The sequence below is a fragment of the Amblyomma americanum genome, chromosome 1 (assembly GCF_052857255.1).
Source record: "Amblyomma americanum isolate KBUSLIRL-KWMA chromosome 1, ASM5285725v1, whole genome shotgun sequence".
Taxonomy (NCBI): domain Eukaryota; kingdom Metazoa; phylum Arthropoda; class Arachnida; order Ixodida; family Ixodidae; genus Amblyomma; species Amblyomma americanum.
The window spans coordinates 352,185,035-352,206,471 of NC_135497.1; the positions used below are offsets into that span (position 1 = coordinate 352,185,035).

The 21,437-nt window shown below is 50.2% G+C and overlaps 1 protein-coding gene across 1 annotated transcript; it reads right to left on the bottom strand.

The window, feature by feature from the left end:
- Positions 1 to 1,206: 1,206 nt before the first annotated feature.
- Positions 1,207 to 16,098, bottom strand: LOC144100454 (protein argonaute-4-like). Its single transcript, XM_077633411.1, has 6 exons — positions 16,027 to 16,098; positions 14,341 to 14,621; positions 8,289 to 10,328; positions 7,583 to 7,810; positions 6,361 to 6,688; positions 1,207 to 1,235 (listed from the first exon to the last, which is right to left on the bottom strand). Exons 1-5 carry the CDS (start codon positions 16,067 to 16,069, stop codon positions 6,377 to 6,379), a joined length of 2,904 nt encoding a protein of 967 aa, XP_077489537.1. The 5' UTR covers positions 16,070 to 16,098; the 3' UTR covers positions 1,207 to 1,235; positions 6,361 to 6,376.
- Positions 16,099 to 21,437: the final 5,339 nt, after the last annotated feature.

The following is a 21,437-nucleotide window of genomic DNA, read 5'->3' on the forward strand; positions in this document are numbered from 1 at the left end:
GTTTCTCAAAGCCACCGCAGACACTTATGAGATCGCTCCGGCCTTCCTCGGTGCCAGGTCCTCTCAGCATCAGCCTGATATTGTGATATGTCTCGCAGTCCCCTTCACTGCCCTGATGTACACCGGGACGGTGCCTTTTCGACCGGGAGGCCGCGCAACGGATAATCTTCGTAAAGACGACGTGGAGGAAGTGCCCGGTGTGTGCGCGCTATCCGCTCAGTGTTCTCTGCGCCCTGTGTTCCGGTCGTCTGTCTGCCTGCCTAGACTTCGGGCCACGTAGCAATATTGTGCACGTAGATCACTTACCTGGAGGAAGCGGGAGCAGCACATAGCATGTGGACCCATACAAAAATGTCCTATGGCCGGCTATAGACATTTGGCCCAAATAGCTCTAAACCTTTTCTATTTCTATCTATAGCTGTATATACAGGCTGATATATTTTTCTATATAGAGCTTAAGAGAGTTGCATGGTTCCAAAGCTATAGCTTTAGTGGCATAGATTTTTCAACAGCTAGCAATAAGCACCTCTGTAGGTGCTTATAGTCGTTCATAAAAGGCCATAGACGGACATAGCTTTTTCCATAGACGCCCATAGGACGTTTTTGTATGGGGACTTGTGCTACAACAGACCTTTGTAAACTGCTGAAAAGCAACAGTCTTGACAGAGGTTGTACATAGTTGCAGGCCCAATTCCCAAAGGTAGAGTAAGGTTTTGGAGGTTTAATCGCACATTAGTATCCACCCAAGCGCATCCTTCCGGCTAAAAAGTAATGAAACCATGGAACCCCGCTGTTTATGAAGAAACATCCGGTGTTCAGAGCTAACCTAGACTGCTAGCAGGACAGCAGGGTAGGTTGGGGGGAAGAGAACGGAGTTTGTAGGAACGGTGTAGTAAGGTTGGTTTTGAGGAAAGGAAATGGCGTAGCAGCTGTCTAGGCAATTTGCCTATTAGCATCCACACAAGAGCAGCCATATGGCTACAGAGGATGCTGAATAATTACTCGATTATTTACATACTGTTACTCCCTGTCCCTATCGCTCACCCGAACTGGAGTCATTTCATTTACTGTCATTCATTTGTGAATAAAACAACGCAGTTATGCAACAAGCAGATGTCACTTTATTTGAAATTTCAAACAAAAACAACAAAGAGCATCAAGTAGTCTTGAATGTCACTGCACACACAAAAAAGAAAAAAGAAAGGCTGCGGCCAGTCAGCCCTGCTGCTGAAGACCTGAAAAAAAAAACATGCAAGCATAGAGTTATGCCACTGATTGAAATTGCCAGCTTGCACGCTGACAACACAGCTTCCCGCGCAGGGAGCATCGCCAACTAAAGCGGTAACAAAACATTAGTGCGAACATACGAATAACATAAGACATGCACATGAAGGCTGCACACAACTACATCGAAAGACATTCTCGTGATCTGTACGTGATCAGATTAGCCCGGGACAGATGTTACATGTTTTAATACTCGCGGATTTTATGCATTCACCGCTAAGAAAAACTGGAGGGGCACAATATCCGCCCTAAAGGTATGACGCGATAGCGTACCCCTTAACGTCACCTAGGTGGCCCACCAGCCTCCAACCCATTGCTCTCTCGAGACCACCTGCCAGAGCCATGCCCGTGAGTTTTTTCTCGCGTGGCGCCGACGCCGACAACGCAAATACCAGATTTTCTGGTTTAAGGGGCCTAATTTTAAGTATATCGCGTTAATATTCACGAGCTTTCACCAAGTGCAAGAGGCAGGCCCTCACCTATTCCACGAGAGTGTTTCATATGCTTGTATTATGCTCCCACACAAGCATTGTAGCAGGGCATACTCTAGTGAGCGTTAATGCTGGACCTTACAGCAAAATGGATGAAGCTCATACACGTTGCACGACTCGCTGAAATTTACCGTGAATTGAAGGGGTGGAAAGACTTTCCTACATAACCCAGGCCAGGTATTTCGGAAATAAAATCAGAGTAACGCTCAACTGCAAGGGCGTTCAATGTGTTTCCTACGAAGGCAGGAACCGAAGGTAGGAACAATGCGCTTTTTTGAAGACAATTTCAAGTCGACATTTTGGCCTAATTTTTAAGAAATATGAAAACTCGCGGAAATTTGTTTACAGTATTCTACGCGACTATAAAACCAAATAAAATTTCGTTCCGTGACCATTACGTGATGTTGTTTACGGAATCGTTTAAGTGAATGTCACAACCATGATTTAACTGAGGGCAATAAATGCAGGAATTTTTACACCTTAAGATGTCGTTATACTAGGTGTTAACCAGAGAGAACTCAGCCGCGAGCATCAGTCTCAAAATCAATTGTCTAGCTAATAAAAATTTCTTAGTAAAGTCTGGTGGTTGCTGCCAACGGCGAGTTCCTAGCCAAGGGCAAGAGGGGATGCCCTGCAGAGTGACGAATACTGCCAGCTAAACCGCAAGAGCACACGATGTGCCTGGGAAGTACAGTGCAAATGCAACGTCAGCTGGCGAGGCGCTACAGTCTCTACGGCGTTCAATTCGAACCATCTGCGCTATTGCGCAGCGAGAAAACTAAGTGGAAACCAGCTACGTGTCCGTCGTTTTGGAGAAGTACGAAGCTAAAGTAATTGCTACCGCGGTAAAATAGCGTAGGCTATACGAAAAGGGCCGCCGCAGGGATTGCAACGCCTCTCCAAAGACGCGTCACCTTACTTCCAGGAATTTTCGAAATTCCGTCGAAACATCGCATAATTATCATATGGCCAGGATTCTGGTTCATGCGCCGCTAGTTCACAAAGCCACCACCACGGTGCCGCATAAGTTGAGCTCCTCCTCCTCCTTTTCTTACATTCTTCCTCCCTGGTTTGAAAGAGAGACGGTGGTGGTTGTTGCTATGAAGGGGAGGGGGATACTGGCAATACCCTCTAAAGAACTCTAGAGGGTGTTGCCTGAACCCCCTTCCCCCCTCCCCCACGCCTTTCGCATCACAGCTTTCGTTCCTTTGACCCCGTCCTCCCCTCCATACTTAAAGACGCTAGCTACTGCCCTCAGTCACCCCTGATGAAGGAGCAGAGTCGGCTTCGAAACGCTGGGTTAAATGTAAAGTTCTTCGTTGGAGGCTAGCAGTTTATATAAGTATTTAAACCCAACCAGGCAGGAAAATCTGCCGAAATGTTTAGTTTTCATTCAACAAGCAACCACAGTCTGCGCTCCACGATTCGCGGAAAAGTAAAAGGAGGAAAAAAAAAAGAAAGTCAGGCAAAGGCACAGCAGGAGACCCCTCTCTACTGTCCTTTTCTTCCTCCCCCTTACCACCCTGCAACCGGCTGCCCGTGTAGCTCCTGAAAAAAATTTTTTTCCCTACCTATGCATCTGCTCACATCTTTGGCCCTCCATGTTACCGCCCCCCCCCCCTTCTCTTCATCCGTTTTAATGCTGCGAGCAGTGGGTCTTGTTCTCGTAGCCTTTGTGGGAGGAACACTGCCAAAAAATTGTGTCTGAAGGGTAGGGTGAAATTCAAGCAAGTTTTGGCTGAGACGATTCCAAATTCTTGCTTATTTGTTTTAAAATCCGCGACAACAGCAATGACTTATCGCTTTAAGCATGCTGCTCGAGGAGGGTGTGTGATTCGTTCCCCAGTGCCGCCGTGTACCCACTGGTTTCCAATGGGCACAAGATTGCTCAAAGCCTGGCGCCTGGTTTCTTTTAGTTAAAGTGCTCGGAAAATGGTCTTTCACCTAACCTAGTGTTGAAGAAAACACTGCACTATTAACAAAAGAAAACGTTTCTAAGATATGGACACCCAAGATTCTTTACTCGATATATCATCCAAAACCGAAAAAGAAGCAACGCAAACAACTCTATATGTTTACGCTAAGGACATGCCAGTGACAAAAACGCGCATGCAGTTCGTACGCAAAAGGTGTCAGTGAAACCTTGGCCAGTATGCTCAGAAAGGAAGGGATGCAAACTACACACAAGACGGCCACCATTATCGGACGCCTCCTCTGCCCCTTCAAAGATAGTCATCCTACAAAAAAGGCCTAAGGCGTGGTATGGAAAATACCCTGCTTCGAGTGCTTGCTGTCGTAGGCTGTGGAAACTAATCAAGGCAAATTTAAAAGTCGCGGGAGGATGTTAATCGTCCCCTGGAAACGGCAGCCTCTTCTTACACCCGCGGTCTGTGCAACTCCCCTGGAGCCACACGTCGAAGAATTAGTAGTTTGCCAATCGCTTAAGAGGCAACAACGGACGAAAATACAAAAAGGAAGCTAAAAATGTTGCTGGCCCGGCGATTGCTATCTAATCTCTCAAGTACCGGAACTGCAACCCGCAAAATTAAAGGCAAAGAGAGAGGATACCAAAAAAGACGGGGGTTGGTTTGCACCCCATACGCAAAAAAAAAAAAACATGTTCGCGCCACTCGTCCGAGAGTGCCTATAGGTGCTGTTGCGCACATTCTCAACACGGTAAATTCACTGCATATTCAGGGCCGCACGCACGTAACGCCCTGTCAGCTAATAATGATGTGACCGCCACATTGCACAAGCAGTCTGGATGGAGCGCCCAGCCGCCCCGCTGGAGAAACGCAGTATAAGCATTGAAACCTCGTGTTATGCGACAATAACTTCCATTCATTCTTCACCAAATTTAAATCATAATCAAGAACATATAGTTCACGTTTGACTCTTGATGGCTCCTCTGGGTAACGGAGTATTTACTTGCATCCCGAACAGATGGCACACTCTTCAGAATAGTTCCCAGCATGCCATTCTATGAAGTGTTCGTTAGCGGTTTACATAATTGCCGAAACTAGCATCGATTACAGCAGTGGCAAAGCCCTTATCGACGGCGAACGATCGAATCACGAGATGCACTTTACCAACCTAGAAAAAAATGTTGCGAACTACCACAATACTAATTGTTACATTGGACAAATCACCTACTGCCATAAAACGCAGCATCAGGTTTGCCGCCTCTCACTTACGACATTCACTTCAACGCATCCGTGCTGCTCTTTCACCACATCGACAAAACTTTCGAAGAGCTATCTGCTATTGAGCCTAATAATATGATTGTTAAAATGTAGTCATTAATTCACTATTTTAATATTTTCAACGCACAATGCAAGACCCATAAACAAGTAGCGGTGAGTGAGCTCTAAGTATTAGCGTCTGGGAATTACGCATTTCACTGCTTGAACAAAGTACCTTGAAGTTTCATTGCTTTGCACTGTTAATGCGCACGCAATTTCACTATCACCTATGCCCGTGTGGTCACTGTACGCGCTTAATAAAAAATGTACCTGTCAAGCAAAAGATTCTCCTTATAGTTTTCTCTGTATACCTCATAGAAGGCACGCGCTTTCTTGTAGCATTTTATGTAGCAGCCCATGGTCATAGCCTCACTCCGATGGGGGCACTTTTGATAAAAGTGCGCATGCGTACAGCACGGCTCAACCTCCCAAAGCAAACTACCAAAGCAGGGACACTGCAGCGGTGACGTGCGCCTTGCCAACACACCAAGAGAGGGCGCCACGCGTTTCTTGCCAATGCTAAGGTTGCATGACAAATAGAGAAACAGCGTAGGAAATCTTTTGCTTCATTCAAATGTAAAATACTTTATACTTCTCTCAAGGTAGGACATTACGCTTCCTGAAGCTCCAAAGAGCTTGTCGATATATTGTAGATTAGAGCTGTGGTGAACGATAAAGTGAAGTGGGGTATTTTTCAGGACTTCGTCATAGACTCCATGCTATCGTAGCTTATTGCGCATGGTAAACGCAGCATGTAAGCTATAATGATGAAACTCTACTAAAAGAAACTTTAAGAAGCATTCAACATCTTGGCGAGACAGCTATTCTCTAACTTTTATGCGCGACGAGGTATTAATTTTAATTTTTTCATCGCCATTGAGTTACGCGCCGCCGGCTGTCGCGAGATGGCGCGACCGGTTTTTTGAGGCGCATGGGCCAGAATGCTGGGGATATGGAGGAGCTTTGATAGGCATTAACTTTGGGCAACCAGCCTGGCCATGCCTTAGGTTCCGCGTTTTAGAGACAAGTTCCTTAGCGGCACTGTATAGCGCAGTTTTTTGTCAATGAGCCCTCATGGTGAGACGTTTGTTCTTATGCACATAGCCTACATAGCTCCTATAACTGACCCGCCGTGGTGGCACAGTGGCTATGGGAAGACCGCCGTGTGCCACGCGATCGCAGTGCACGCTATGGAACCAGCAGGTGTTCAAGCCAAATGCGGAGCCCTTCACAACAATACCCCATATCCCATGAGCCACTTTGGTACGCTACACACCCACCATGCCATACTTTAGTATGGTACAATGACGTCATGACAGCTCAGTGTACTGAACATCGCTCACCCAGCAGTGTTGGTCCTCACACGAAGTACATGGCGGTCTTGAGGGACTCGAGCACCTTGACAGCCTCCACATACTGACTGGTCGAGACAGAGTCGGCGCTGCCCCCAGACGAGTCGCTGCTCGAGCTTGAAACGTCCACCTTGCTCATCACGTGGTTCTTGGCCCGGTACGCGGCCAGATGAGCATAGTAAACGGGCGCCGGGATGCTAACGCTGCGCGCGCAGCGGGCGTATGTGTGGCACAGGTAGTAGCTCAGATTCTGGACGTCGTCGGCCGTAAAGTTCGAGTCGTCCCACAAAATGTAGTAGTGCGACGGCCTGCTCGTGCCCTGCACCACAGACACCACGGGGCCGGTTCAACCCACGGAATCGCAGCATGATCTCCTGGTTGTAGACGACAGACCTCGCGTCAAATCCCCGCCAACACTAAGGCAGTCTTAACTTAGGAATCAAGAGGAAGAGATGGGCTTGGGCTGGGTATGTAATGCGAATTGGAAGACAACCGCTGGTCCTTAAGGGCTACGGAGTTGATTCCAAGACAAGGGAGGCGTAGCAAGGGGCGGCAGAAAGCTAGGTGGGCGGATGAGATTTGCAAGTTTGCCAGGATGCGGTGGCCGCAGCTGTCAAAGGACAGGGTACCTGTAGAGACATAGGAGAGGCCTTTTCCCTGCACTGGGCATAGTTAGGCTGATAATATTCATGATGATGATGAATTTGGGTGCCTTAAAATTTTGTTACTATCCTGTGGTCCCCCTTTTGGAACACATCCCGTTCCCGGCTGTGGCGGACGAATTTCGTCGATGGAGGCGAAATTCGAGAAGCTCGTGTACTGCGCAATCTCAGTGCACGTTAAATAGCCCCAAGTGGTCGAAATTTTCGGAGCCCTTCACTACGGCGTCTCTCATAGTCTGAGTCGCTTTGGGACGTTAAACCTCCATAAACCAAACAGATCCCATTTTGCGGGAACCCTTTACTGGCTGTTGCACAATGAAATATCAAAGTAGGCCATGCGCAGTTGCTATTCGGGCCCACACCTAACAGTCATCCTGTGCTTTATAATGTGTAAGAAGCGCCCAAACTCCCTGTCACTGCCTCTATAGTGGCCTGCTTAATGTTGCACTGAAAAGTTTGGAGCACGTTCAGTTCGCTTCTGCATCATTAGGGAGTTTCTGCGACCAAAGTACCGACTACTGGGCCCCAGACGGCATTCCATTACTGTGCACCTGAATGCCGAAATGGCTGCAGAGGTAGAAGTCGAAGTCGAGCGGGTGCGTGACCACAGAGTCTACGGTGGTGCCGGGCGGCACGTTGCGGCACTTTCCAACCCCGTCCCGGTCATTGGCGGGCATGAAACGCGTGTGGTGACGCTTCTGGACCACGATGAATGTCAGCGCCGGCTCGTACGTCTCGTACGGGGAAAGCTCCTGGCACGCCAGTCGGATGGCGCTCACCTGGAGACAAGATCACGGCCAAGTTGTAGCCCTGAACTGGTCGCCTAATGGATTAAACACTGCTTCTGGAGCTTGACACAAGGGATGGGCAGGACAACACCATTTCGTGCACAGTCCAACAGCTACAAACCGTCGTCTTTCGAACAACGTTAGGAGAAGGTTATGGCGCTGCGAGTAAATTCGTATCGTATATGGAAAACTGGTAGAATCCACAGTAACTTGGAAGCTTCTCTGATCGGGCTTGCAGGTAATTCATGACAGCTAAAAATGCAACAGTGCAAGATGGGTACGATGAACACCAGCGCTGTGGTGTCCAGCGCTGTGGTGTGGTGCATTTTTATCTACATTGAGACCCGCCAGTTACCGCGGTCGATGATGTTCGATGTAGAATCCGCGAGACAATATGCTGCTGCCCCTTTCAATCATAACCAACCCACAAAAAGATGCGGGGATAAATCATTTTGCATTCGAAACTTACCTCGCGGTTGCGGACCTCCATGAACTGCCCCTCGCTCACTCCGTCCCGGTAGAAGATAATGCGCTCTGGCTTGTGCCTGGTAGCATGATAAAATGCCTTCAGCGTGTCTTTCATCATGTCCTTGAGGTCCTTGATGATCTCCAGGCGCGAAGTGGCAGCGGAGTCTGCCATCTGGACGCGAACGGAGGCGTGGAACTTGTACGGAATGGCGTCCAAGCTACCAACGCACGCCGCGATGGACGGCCTTAGCTTGTCCCCAGGCGCCGGGTGAGTCACGTCCGCGCCGATGATGATAACCGGCTTCTGGAAGATTTTCGGCTTCTCCTTGGGCAGCAGGCTGTTGTTGATGCCGCCCAGCTTGGCGTTGATCTTCTGGCAGAGGTTGGTGATGAGCGCGGCGTTGCACTTCTTGATCACGTTGTTGTCCATTACGCACTGCGTGCGCAACCCGATCTCGGTCTCGGCTACCTGCTTGATATCGGCGTACCTCGTGTTCTTGGCGAGCACGATGATGACCATCTCGAGGTTGGCGGTCTTGCGCTGCTCCTCGAGCAGGATGTTCCGCACGGGCTTGCGGTTCGCATCAGTCGTGGTGACGTCCAGTGGCTGCTCGATGCTCATGCCCAGTTCCTGGCCGACCCGGATGAGCATCTTGACGAAGTTGTCGAGGCTGTCTCGCTGCGCGAACTGGCTCAGGTTGAGCAGCGTCCAGCGGGTCAGCGTGGCCGACTTGTAGAAGTGACGGCCCCGCAGTTCCCAGGTGCCCTCGCGGGGCTTGCCGATGTTGTTGTTCTCGAAGACCAGCGACGGCGGATCGAGCACCCTGCCCTTGAGCTGCGTCGGCTCGGTGCTGATTTTGATGCCGAACTCGCGCAGGCACTGGTCGCTGTTGCTGACCAGATCCCGCACCGACTGGCGGATCTCGTTGAAGCGCTTGGCCGGTGGCTGGGCCGTACGCTTGATCATCTCGGATGTCTGGTTCTCGTCCAGTTTCTTCTTGCAGTGCTGCCCTTCGACGATCACGCAGACCTCCAGCGGGAGGTAGACCGGGTGGTTTGCGCTGCCGGTCTCGATGCAGGGCAGGTTCGGGTACTTGAGGCGGTCGTAACGGTTTTGGAAGTAATCGGCCACCGAGAAACGGGTGCCGTCTTCCATTTTGAAGTAGATCTTCTTGGCTGGTTCCTTGGTGACGCGAACCACCTTGTACTTGCGAGGGTATGGAAGGTGGGTGACCTTGACGCGCAAACCCTTGAGCTCCTTGTTGAGACGAACGTTCTGGAAGTCGCGCAGGTTCTTGAAGTCTCCGGCCGACATCTCGCGCCGGCAATCGCTGAACAGTTTGCACATGAAGTCGGTCACGGGTATAGGCTCGTAGAAGGCGGTGGCCGAAATGTCGACGTTGAGCATGGGCTTCCACAGAGCGGGCCGAACGCTAGTGTAGTAGCCGAACCAGACTTCGCGGCCACCTCCAAGGGTGTTGTATTCGCCTGGGGCCGGCGGCTTGAAGAAGGACCGCCCGACGGGCGTGAGTTTGATCGACGGTCCGTGCCGCAGCACGATGTCCACGGCTTGGAGGACCTCCTGGGGAACCTGGCTGACGCGTCTGTCGAAGACCGCCTGTAGCGCGTCGAGATTCACGGTGGCCGCGTACTGGATCTTCACGATGAACTTCTGAATCCGCTGGTCCTCCTCGAAGTCGACCGTGAAGGTGCGCTCGCGGAAATTGAGCTCACGGCGCGTGTACAAGTTCTTGCGTCCGTCGAAGGCGGGCATGCAGCCACTCAGGTCGACCCGGTACTTCTTGACGAGCAACTCGATGACCAGGCGGTTGATCTTGGTGCTGATGCAGCGGTACTTGCGCTTCTCGGGCACTTTGTTGGTCTCCTTGCGCGACTCTGAGCAGATCTCCACGTCGTAGTGGAAAACGTTACCGGAAGGGATCTCAACGCTGAAGTGGTTGGCGGTCAACTGGATCGGCCGGCCCAGTTTGCCTTGAGCAGGCCGGCGCGGGAAGTGAGACGGCAAGGTCCGCTCGATTTCCTGCAGAGCGCGCCGGGGCAGTCCGCGGCTAAGGTTTAAATTACCACAGCGCACAACTCGTGTCCAACATTCTTGGACAAAATTTGAAAATTTTAAGATACTCTTATGGAAATATTGAAGGTAATGGTCATAGTCCGGTTTTTTTTACTAGCTGGCATCACGCTGTTCAGACTGCCATAGAAAAACAATGGGGAACGTTTTTGACGGTAGCAAAAACATCAATGAAAACATGCAAGCCTGCCGACGGCAGATATTTTGTCCAGAATTGTCGGTTAGGCGGTTGAATTACGCACAAATTCCGCGCGTAAACTACGCCTGACCTCTGCGTTAGCTGTCTAAAAGAAACCTCCTCCATACATCGGTTAATCGATAAAAGTCAAAAGTCAACTCCTCCACACTGACGATCTGAGTTGCGCGTCACGCTGTTGATATGGAGTGCTCAAAATGATCTCGGTAAAGTAAGGAGAGTGAATGGAGTGCGTTGGTCAGATTTTCACGTCTCTACACTGCGGATGAGAACTCGCGATTTTGTTTCGGTGATACGTTTTCGCCTGTGGACTAGTAGCACGGAACCCACTCCAGTGAGCTCTTAATCGATAGCAGTACGCCTTCTTATCTTTTACTTGTAAAATACCGCGAATTACGAGAGAAATGCGAAAAATTTAAATTTTAGACTCCTGCGGGGAAACGTGGCAGCTGTAGGCAACCTCAAGTTTGCAGCGTCACTCGAAGCACTCCAACACACGCCAGCGAGAGGACCAAGCATTCTTTGAAGGAGTGAAGGCGCCAAATTTTTGGCACTGTGCCTTTGGTCTGCACACAAAAACTGCAATATGAACTCTGCTTTGTCGTTTTAATTAACTGAAACTTACACTGAACTGTTGCATAAGTCAAGATTTCAGCAAATGAACAAAGAGCTATATATAAGTTTTTGTATGCTTCACAAGACCTGGTGCTATCTTGTGCCATCGCAACAGTCTTTCGACTGCTGAAAGCGAAACTGAAACTGCATGGAAGAATATATTCAGTTTTAAATTAGGCGCTGGGCGTAGGCGAATTTCACGTGGTGATTCATTTTAACTAATTGTGTGCGTGTCTGTGTGTTTCACTTAATGGCGCATAAGCAGCTGAGGCTATCATGGACAGGGTTGGTAAGATCTCACTGGTGCGCTGGCGGACAACTACTTCTTTTAGAAACCAATTTCCCTGTCACATTCCCTTCTTTTAGGAATCTAACTAACCACTCGTGTCAGGTCTCCTACTGTATTCTCTCCTAAGAGCAAGCAAGGGTGGAGAGGGACGCGTTTGTGGCGAAATTTCGAGTTTCCTGCATGAAAAAATGCGGACGCCACATTCACAAAGAGGATTTTCTTGTTTCATAATGTTCGCAATCATTCGCAAGCAAAAATACACAATAAAAATTTCGGCGAGCACATTAAGCAAGCTCGTAGTGCTTTTACACAACCACATTCCAGTTTCCGTACTTCGTTGAAGCCATCAAGTGACGTTCGTCAAGTAGCTGCATAGGCAACGCCGAGAGTGCCGAGCAAGGAATGCAAACACGTGTATAATCATTCTCAATGTGGTATCTGAATCACCTCAAGGAGCTGAAAATAAAGCGAACCTCGGAAGAAAAAATTGAAAATTGGTTTTTTGATGAAAGGTAATGGCGCAGTAATTGTCTCTCATACGTCCCGAAAATATGGGTCTCCCAAAAGGTACCTCCACATGAAAGAAGGCGGGACGGCGCTTGTCCCCTCTTTATTCACGTGAATGAAGCTTTTGCGCAACCCATCTTTACGCTACGATGAGCCACCTTGCTGAATTGCATGTGCCGGGGGACACCGGAACTGCGCCGTAAAGGAAGGGAGGTGGGAGTGAAAAAGAGAAAGAGGTGCCGTAGTGGAGGTCTCTGGAATAATTTCCACCATTAACTTCTGAAGCACGCCGCTCACCTCCAATACTGTCTATACTCTCGACATCAGGCCCTCCCAATGGTGGGACGCCGTCACGTACTTTCACTCCATTTCTTCATTTCTCTTCCCTCGCGGTGCCAATAACGCGAGCGGCGCATGCAAGCACCGATGTCATACGTAGCGTGATCATTCCGGGGAGTGCTCAGGTTTAGCATCGCGTAGAAGGAGCCAATGTCGACAAGCGAAGAGGAGCCGCAAAGCAGAAGAGAGGGATGTAGTCGAGGATTTGACTTCATACCGTCTGGTCAGGAATCATGGTGATGCAGATTGCTGGTCACTGGCCAAAGTCAAAAATGAAAAGACGTTTCGGGAGCACTACGGCTCCCTTGTTCACTATGAAACAATCGGCGCACGGATCCGTTCTTTTGTAGCACCCAGTAGCGTTTTTAATGATTCAGCATAGATAGGATGCAGAGTTCCGTCGTTCCTGTTTAATGTGCTAGACGATGTCTGTATGATAAGGGACTCAAGATTCTGCCGTGCTGATGTGTTCTTTTCTGTTGTCAATATCTTTATTGTATCCCAGCTAATCTCGTGGCCGGATTCTTGCACATGCTCTGCGATGGCGTTAGATGCTACTTTCTGGTTTCGGACGTCATTCTGGTGCTCTGTCAGGCGTCTCCTGAAGTCCTTTGTTTCACCGATATATATTGATGAGCAATCGGCGCAGTCAATCTCATACACAACACCTGGAAATCTTTCACGAGGGAGCTTGTCCTTCACATTCACCAGTTCTGTTCGCACCTTGCCAGCGGGGACGTGCGCGATGTTGACGCCATGCTTGCGGAAAATACGAGCAAGCGCTTCGCTAATTCCCGCTACGTATGGGACAGCAGCTCGTTTTTCTTTTGGTTTTTCTGTGCTCTCGCGTCTGTGTCTACCTCCGAAGAACGCGATAGCAAAAAACCAAAAGAAAAACGAGCTGCTGTCCCATACGTAGCGGGAATTAGCGAAGCGCTTGCTCGTATTTTCCGCAAGCATGGCGTCAACATCGCGCACGTCCCCGCTGGCAAGGTGCCAACAGAACTGGTGAATGTGAAGGACAAGCTCCCTCGTGAAAGATTTCCAGGTGTTGTGTATGAGATTGACTGCGCCGATTGCTCATCAATACATATCCGCGAAACAAAGGACTTCAGGAGACGCCTGAGAGAGCACCAGAACGACGTCCTAAACAAGAAAGCAGCATCTAACGCCATCGCCGAGCACGTGCAAGAATCCGGCCACGAGCTTAACTGGGATCAAGTAAAGATATTGACAACAGAAAAGAACACATCAGCACGGCAGAATCTTGAGTCCCTTATCATACAGACATCGTCTAACACATTAAACAGGAACGACGGAACTCTGCATCCTATCTATGCTGAATCATTAAAAACGCTACTGGGTGCTACAAAAGAACGTATCCGTGCGCCGATTGCTTCATAGTGAACAAGGGAGCCGTAGTGCTCCCGAAACGTCTTTTCATCTTTTGACTTTGGCCAGTGACCAGCAATCTGCATCAGAAGAGAGGGGATTGTGCGCTACCTTTGTCCGCTGAGGGGCGTTAGTAGAGTTAGCATCACGTGACATTTCTGAAGCTTAGTCATAAAACTTATAATGGAAAGCCTCATGCGAAATGCACCCACGTGAAAAGGCAGCGGTAGCTGCTAACAAAGATTCACTTTCGCTTGCTGCGCAGCGTAACGCCTGCGCTTGAAAATTTTTTGAGACGCGCCTTGGGCGCAATCTATGCAACCTGAGATGGAATCTATGGAACCTCGATGCAGTACGGTGCATGCACGGTCACTGAAAACACCACTCACCAAGCCATGGCTTGCAGTCTGGCAACTATCAAGAGCCGCAAACGTGCCCAGGCAGGCGCGCTGTTGACGAGAATGTGGCGCCATCTGGCGAACTCAGGGCGAACTGCGCATGCGCGGTAGCGGTACGCGGTCTGGCAAACTATCTGCTGGCATGCTACGACGGCATTGCCGCCCACACCCATCCACAGGGTTCAGACACGTCCGTGGGGGCACGCAGCAGCAGCCGCCGCTCACCTGAATGCTGAGCTCGTCATTCTGCGACTTGGTGTTGCCGACACCATTGCGGGCCTGCACGGGCGCGGCCGTCGGCGAAGTCGAGGTGGTGGGCACGCCTTCGGTGGGCGCCACAGTGTGAGCCCCGTTGCCGTTGGTTCCCTCTGCGCGGGTGATGACGGCTGTTCCGGCGGCAGTGCTGGAGAGAATCTGGGGTGGGGCCGCTCTGACCACTCGCTGCTGCACGGCTTGCGCGAACGAAAGCGCCGATGGGGCGCCCGGCGAGCGTCCAGTAGGCCGCCCTAGACCAAAGGGAAGAAGTTAGCATCAACGATATCGACAAGGCTTACCGATGCGTGACCAGTTTTGCCAACATGGCATGACCGAACAGCTCCGAGCACTAACAGGCGATCCACTATTGCGCACCTGCAAGAATGGGCTATGTATGTTACGTCGCTGAAGCCATGATAATCCCGCCTTCTGTAGAGCACCCGCCTTGGATTTGGAGGTGGTGGGTTCGACTCCCGCTGTAGGATGATTACCCAGCCGTTTCTCAAAATAAGTAGAAGCTATGCCCCGGCAGGGTGCTCGGATTGCTAGGTTTGCATGGCTTGACAAAGGAGCCTACGCCCTCAAATCCTGTCACTGTGGGCTTGAAGAGACACATCGGAAATACACTAGATCTTGCGTTCGGTCAAAGCGCACTTTGGCTTCAGATGAATTATTTTCTGAAAACCAAATAAAAATCGGGGAAAGGCGAGAGAAGGTTGTTGAAAATGATTGAGATAATCCATGAGGTAAGCCTATCGAACGAATTATGGCTTTGAGAGCAAGGTAGCAGGGTCCTGATCGGAAGTATCAGGCGACACGCCCCGCAGTGGTTAATGTATGGCAAGGAGGCAAGACTAGTCGACACAGCCATTGTGAACCAACCCACTCGGGGATTCGAGACGCTCTGTATCCAAAAACCAATATGCGTCAATTAACACCATCCGACGCGTCGGAATAACTGCTACCTCGGCTACACTCGAGCGCAAATAACAGGACTTGCTACTCCCTTTACATCCATTGTAGCGGGCTCGCACAGGAGCAGCGGCAAAGACGCGAATTTAAACGAAAAAGTGCACGGCAAAGCTCGTCGCTTCACCGCGACCAAACAAGGATCGCGCGCCTCTAGGCAAGATGTAATCGCGTACGCGTCGCGCGACAGGCCAGTAGCACAAACCTAGGGGTTAGGCCTAGTGCGTTCCCGCAAGCCGACCTAGAATTAGTGGCGAAAGAAAAAATGCCATCTGCAATTTTCATTTCCGCTGAAGAAATCTCGCGGAAGAACATCGGCATCGCGAAAACCGAAGACCTAATCAGCTTCGGTCTAAAGCGAATCGCCACTCAAGCTAAAAGCGGCATCGCGCGCGGGACATCATGACTTCGCCACGCCCAGAGCCCGCCGCGCCGTACCAAACGGACCGGGCGGCGTGGTGACAGTCTGCGGTCGTGGCGTCATCCTAAGCCACCCAGTCAGAGCGGTGGCCCTACAGCCAGCGATTCGGATGGCTGACCCGTGACCTCCGCGGTAGGCCCCGGCGGGGCGCTGTGCTCTACCACGGAGGCCACGGCGAGCCATGGAAAGCGCCTCCGCGATAGGCTCCGCCGGAGCGCTGCGCTCTATCACACTGCAGGCAATGGCGGGCCAAGGAAAGCGCTCACCTGTTCCGCAGCTTCGTCGTTGCGACCGCGGGGTGGACTCCATTGGCCTCAAGGAGCGTTTGAGGGAGGCCCGGTTTGCGACGTGAAGGCGGAATCCTGGACAGCTGGCCGGAGGGGGGGGGGGGGGGGGGGGACAGGGCACTCGAGCAGCGATGTCGCAGCGACCGGCCGGCCGATGAAGCAGCTCTTTCGGGCCCGAGCTCGGCGGAACGTGCCTCGCGCCTAACCTCCGGCCCGGATGGGCGCGGCCGCAGGGCCGGGCCAATGGGGGAGCGAGCCAGAGTAGAACCCGTGCTGATGACATCACAGACGAGGGAGGGAGCGGTGCAGGGCCGACCGCGCGTGGTCGTGCCACCAGCTCGCGGAATGCGCTTCGTCGTCTTCGTCTCGGAGGTATAATTTGGTCAAGAAGAAGTGAAGTTGCAACGGTTAGCGCTCGGACCGCGGTTAACAGTCTTGCAAACGTAGTGGCTGGCCGGTGCGGTCCCGTGTGGCTCCGCACTTTCGCTTATGGCGTCACGGCGGGTGGAGAAGGGAAACGACTTCATAAGCTGCGATTAGAAGCTTATAACCAAGGGGAACAAGCGAGTTTAACTTGGAAGTTTGTCCGTTTGGGATTCTCTTTCCTCTCCAAGGGGCGCGATAGTACGTAGAGTCTCTGCCAAAATAACTAGGCTGCATGGTCTTCTTCTCGCTCCTATATATTAAGCTCTTACAGCTTCCGTAAAGATCAAGTCTTAAAAGGTGAAGACCAGGGCTGTCCTTACCTTACAGCGATTTAGAGCTTTCGGGATGAGAGAAGTTCTCAAATGTTCAACTAAGAGGCAAACCATGTATTCTGGTTACTAATTACATAAACTGTACATACGTGTAAGCGGCGGGGCTGTAGAACAGTGCCTCAAAGACCGTGTTCTCTGAGAATTCGCGGGACAGCGAGTACTGTCCCGCGAATTCGCTAAGTTCTTCGAAATACGCTATAGCTGTTTTGCCAGGCAAACACTGGGGTTCAGAACCAAAATTGGTCACTAAAAGTTCGGTTCGCCCACAGTTCAATTCAATAATTCCGCGAGCTACACAGAATTGCCGACCCAGAAGCAGTGAGATGTTGGTTTCAGCGATGCCACGAATGCTGGGGCTGTTATCACACTCGACGGTAACAAACATGCTGGCTCTGGACGGGATCAATACGTGGTCGTCACAGACGCATAACTTAGCCCTGCGTGGCTCGGTATCGTCGTCGACAGGGCCTTGGGTGGAAAACGACACTATTATCTCCTGGAGGTTGATAAGGGCACCGTACTCCTGAAGGAAATCCAAACCGAGCACGAGGTCTTTGGAGCACTCGGGTAACACAGCAAAGCAGCCAGGGAAGTAACACCGCGGGTCTGGATTCGCGAAGTGCAGACACCGATCGGAGTTACCACGTGGCCACCAGCTGTCCGGATCTGCTGCCCAGACCAAGGAGTCAGAACCTTCCTCAAGGCCGTGGCTAACCGTCTGCTCATCACAGAAAAATCGGCGCCGGTATCCACGAGTGCGGTAACGTCGTGGTTGTCGGCGGATACCGGCATTTCGGCGGAGACCAGTCGGTCGGAGCGCGTCGTCGAGGTCGTCGGTTCAGGTCGTCGTCGGTCGGAGCGTCGCGGCGAATCATCGGGTGGAGGCTCTTGACTCGGTCCTGTAGCGGCAGCCCTACCCCCGGAGGACGCCGTCTTCAGTTTTCCCCACATGGGGACGTGCCTCTGAGCTGGCCAGAGGATGACGGGCGGCCGGGTGAAGAGAACCGCCTAGGGGATGGCGATCAGAACTGGCGTCGCTTCGAGGTCGAATATTGCACGTTATCAGCCAAGTACTGTTCGATATCCCGTGGTCTTTCACCGTAGCGTGGTCGAGGTGCGTCAGGTGAAAAACCCTTTAAACCCATTCTGCGGTAAGGCCAGTGGCGGAGGATGTGGCCGGGCTCCCCGCAGAGGTAACAGAGCGGCCGATTGTTTGGCGTACGATTGGGTTTGTAATTTTTGACGCCGACACTGGCGTTTGGGTCGGCTTCCTTTGCAATTTTGACGTGAATTTGAGGATTTTGTGCTTTCAGCCAGTTTTACAGCTTGCTCCGCGTCACAGATTTGAGTGTAGCATGGATTTTCTACAGGTGCGTGTAGCTATTTTTTTTTCCTTTGCAGCCGCGGCAACCACTTCGGATCAAAATGGAGTCGCAACAGTTCGGCGTGAAGTGGAAGAACCATCAGTCGAACATGCTGGCCGTGTTTGAGCAACTGCTGTCTAACGAAGCGTTGGTGGACGTTACGCTGGCGTGCGAAGGTCTTTCGCTGAAGGCACACAAGATGGTCCTCTCCGCCTGCAGCCCCCTTTTTTCAAGCGCTTTTTGTCGAGAATCCCTGCAAGCACGCGATGTTGTGCGCGCGCCGTTCGGGAGGTTTGCGAGGGAGGGCACTCACGCCGCCCCCGCTTCCTGGATGGATGGATGGATGGATGGATACGGCTGAACCCTTTACATTGGGCGGTGGCTCAAGCCACCTAGCCATGTCTTGTGAAATTTTACTCCTGTCTTGCTTTTAGCCACCAATCAGATAACCTTCGCTTGGTTACTTCTAACCTCTTTAAATCCACTTTCCCTTCACTATCCCTAAACCCCAATGCCTTGGGTAAGTCAGCCCCGCTGCCTTCTACTGTAGGGTGAAGCCCTTTACAGAAAAGTATCAAGTGTTCAGATGTTTCCTCCTCCTCTCCGCACGCAATGCACAAAGTGTCTATCTCCTGGTACCTGACTCTATACGTCTTAGTCCGCAAAACTCCAGTCCTGGCCTCAAACAACAAAGAACTTCCCCTACAATTATCATAGATATATTCTTTGACAATTTCCTGTTTAAAGGTCCGGTATGTTTCCAGTGCCGATTTCGTCAGCATCCCTGTTTTCCACAAAGCTCTCTCTGTTCCTTTAACCTTTTTCTTAACCGATAATTGCTGATTTGCCCCCTTACTGCTGTCCAGATATTTGCTTGTCAATTTTCTAGTTCGCTTTCTTCATTTCGTGTCAACATTCTTTATATACAGGTATCTGAAAACTTTTCTAGCCCACTGCTTTTCCCCTATTTTTCTCAATCGCTCCTCAAATTCTATCTTACTGCTAGCTTCTCTGCTCTCGAACGAGGCCCATCCCATATCACCCTGTACCCCCTGATTTGGTGTATTGCCATGTGCTCCCAAAGCTAACCTCCCTACTCCCCGTTGCCTAATTTCCAGCCTTGCTTGAACATCTGGCCTCATACACAGGACCGCATTACCGAAGGTCAGGCTAGGGACCATCACCCCTTTCCAGATCCCTCTTACCACCTCATACCTATTGTAATTCCACAGTGCCCTATTTTTCATGACAGCTGCATTCCTACTAGCTTTATTCATTACATATTTTTCATGCTCTGTCAGATACTCAACACTGTTATTTATCCACACCCCAAGATACTTGTACTCATTCACTACTTCTAGCACGAACCCCTGTATTCTATGCTTGCCGCCCTCTTCATTAAATATCATGACTGCAGATTTTTCCTTACTACACTTGGTTTGTCCCAAAGCGACTCAGGCTATGAGAGACGCCGTAGTGAAGGGCTCCGGAAATTTCGACCACCTAGGGTTCTTTAACGTGCACTGACATCGCACAGTACACGGGCCTCTAGAATTTCGCCTCCATCGAAATTCGACCGCCGCGGCCGGGATCGAACCCGCGTCTTTCGGGCCGGCAGCCGAGCGCCGTAACCACTCGGCCACCGCGGCGGCTCCTTACTATACTTGAAGCCTAATCTATCTCCCTCTGTACTGCATATGTCTAACAACTTCTGCAGGTCTTCCTTGTTGTCAGCCATTATCACTATATCGTCCGCGTATATTAGTCCCGGTAATGTCTGTTTAATCCATTCCCCTTGCTTGAAAAAAGATAGGTTGAAGCCTAGTCCGCTCCCCTCTAGCTTGGTCTCCAACCCTTGCAGGTACAACATGAACAACAAAGGGGACAGAGGACATCTTGTCTAAGCCCCCGCTGTATCTCTACAGGCCCTGATACATTTTTTCCCATTTTATGAGCACTCTGTTACCTCTATATATATTTTTAAAAGATTAATTACTCCATTTTCCACATCCAATGTGCCCAGTATGTCCCACAAATGCTCCTGAGTAACGTTGTCATAGGCTCCCGTAATATCCAGAAATGCTAGCCATAAGGGCCTGTGTTCCTTTTCCGCAATTTCTATACACTGTGTCAATGAAAATAGATTGTCCTCCAACCTCCTTTCTTTCCGGAACCCATTATGTAGTTCCCCTAACACCCCCTCGTTTTCCACCCAAGCCTGCAGTCTATCCTTTATAATCTGCATCACCACCCTGTAAACCACAGATGTCACTGTTATGGGACGATAGTTACTTACGTCTGCTTTGTCCCCCTTTCCCTTATATATCATGTTCATTCTACTTTATCGCCATTCATAGGGGACTTTCTCATCCACTATCATTTTGTTCACTACCTGTATTAATGTTTGCTTGGATTTTGGTCCTAACTTCTTTATCAACATAATTGGGATACCATCTGGTCCTGTTGATGTGCCACTAGGAACCTTCTTCTCTGCCCTTTCCCACTCTCCTTGCTCAAGTGAAGCTATTGCTGTAACCGATCTATCCTCGTTCGATAAATTATGTACCACGTGCTTTGCTGTAAATTTTTCCGTCATCCTTGTTCCTATGTGTTTTATTGCTTCACCCCCTTCTAGTCGAATACCCTCATCTGTAACAATAAACCTTTGTTCTAGCCTAGTCTTATTACTCATTGCATTTAGATGTTTCCAGAATTTTTGGGCTGCTTTTCTATCCTTTTTATTTACTTTTGACATCCATTGGGCACCCTTTCTTCTAATTTTCTCATTAATCAAATAGGATGCGTCCCTTCTACACTTTATGAAGGTATCCCATTTTCTGTCTACTTCGGGTTTTGGTTCCCCCTCTTCTTGGAATATCTGTGTTCCCTGGACGCTTCCTGGCACTTCTCTATTGCCCTCTTGACCTCCTCATCCCACCAACTCTTGGGCTTGCATCTTTTCCCTTTTAGCTTTACTCGCACCTTAGCTAGCTCTAGCTCCAGTAATCGAGTTAATTTGGTATAAGTCCATTCTGTTTCACTATCCTCAAAAATTACTTTCTCGATTTGTTTGGCTGCTGCTTCCAATTGCTTTTCTGAGTAAAAATTCCCCCCTGATTGTTCATCTCGCTTCAGTCCTACATTGCTTTTTCTTCTGAAGCTCAACTTGATGCGCTTGTGGTCACGACCTAGACTTCTGGAACCATCTTCATCTATGTTCATTACCCCTAATCTATTATACATCCTCTGTGACATTAGTGCATAACCT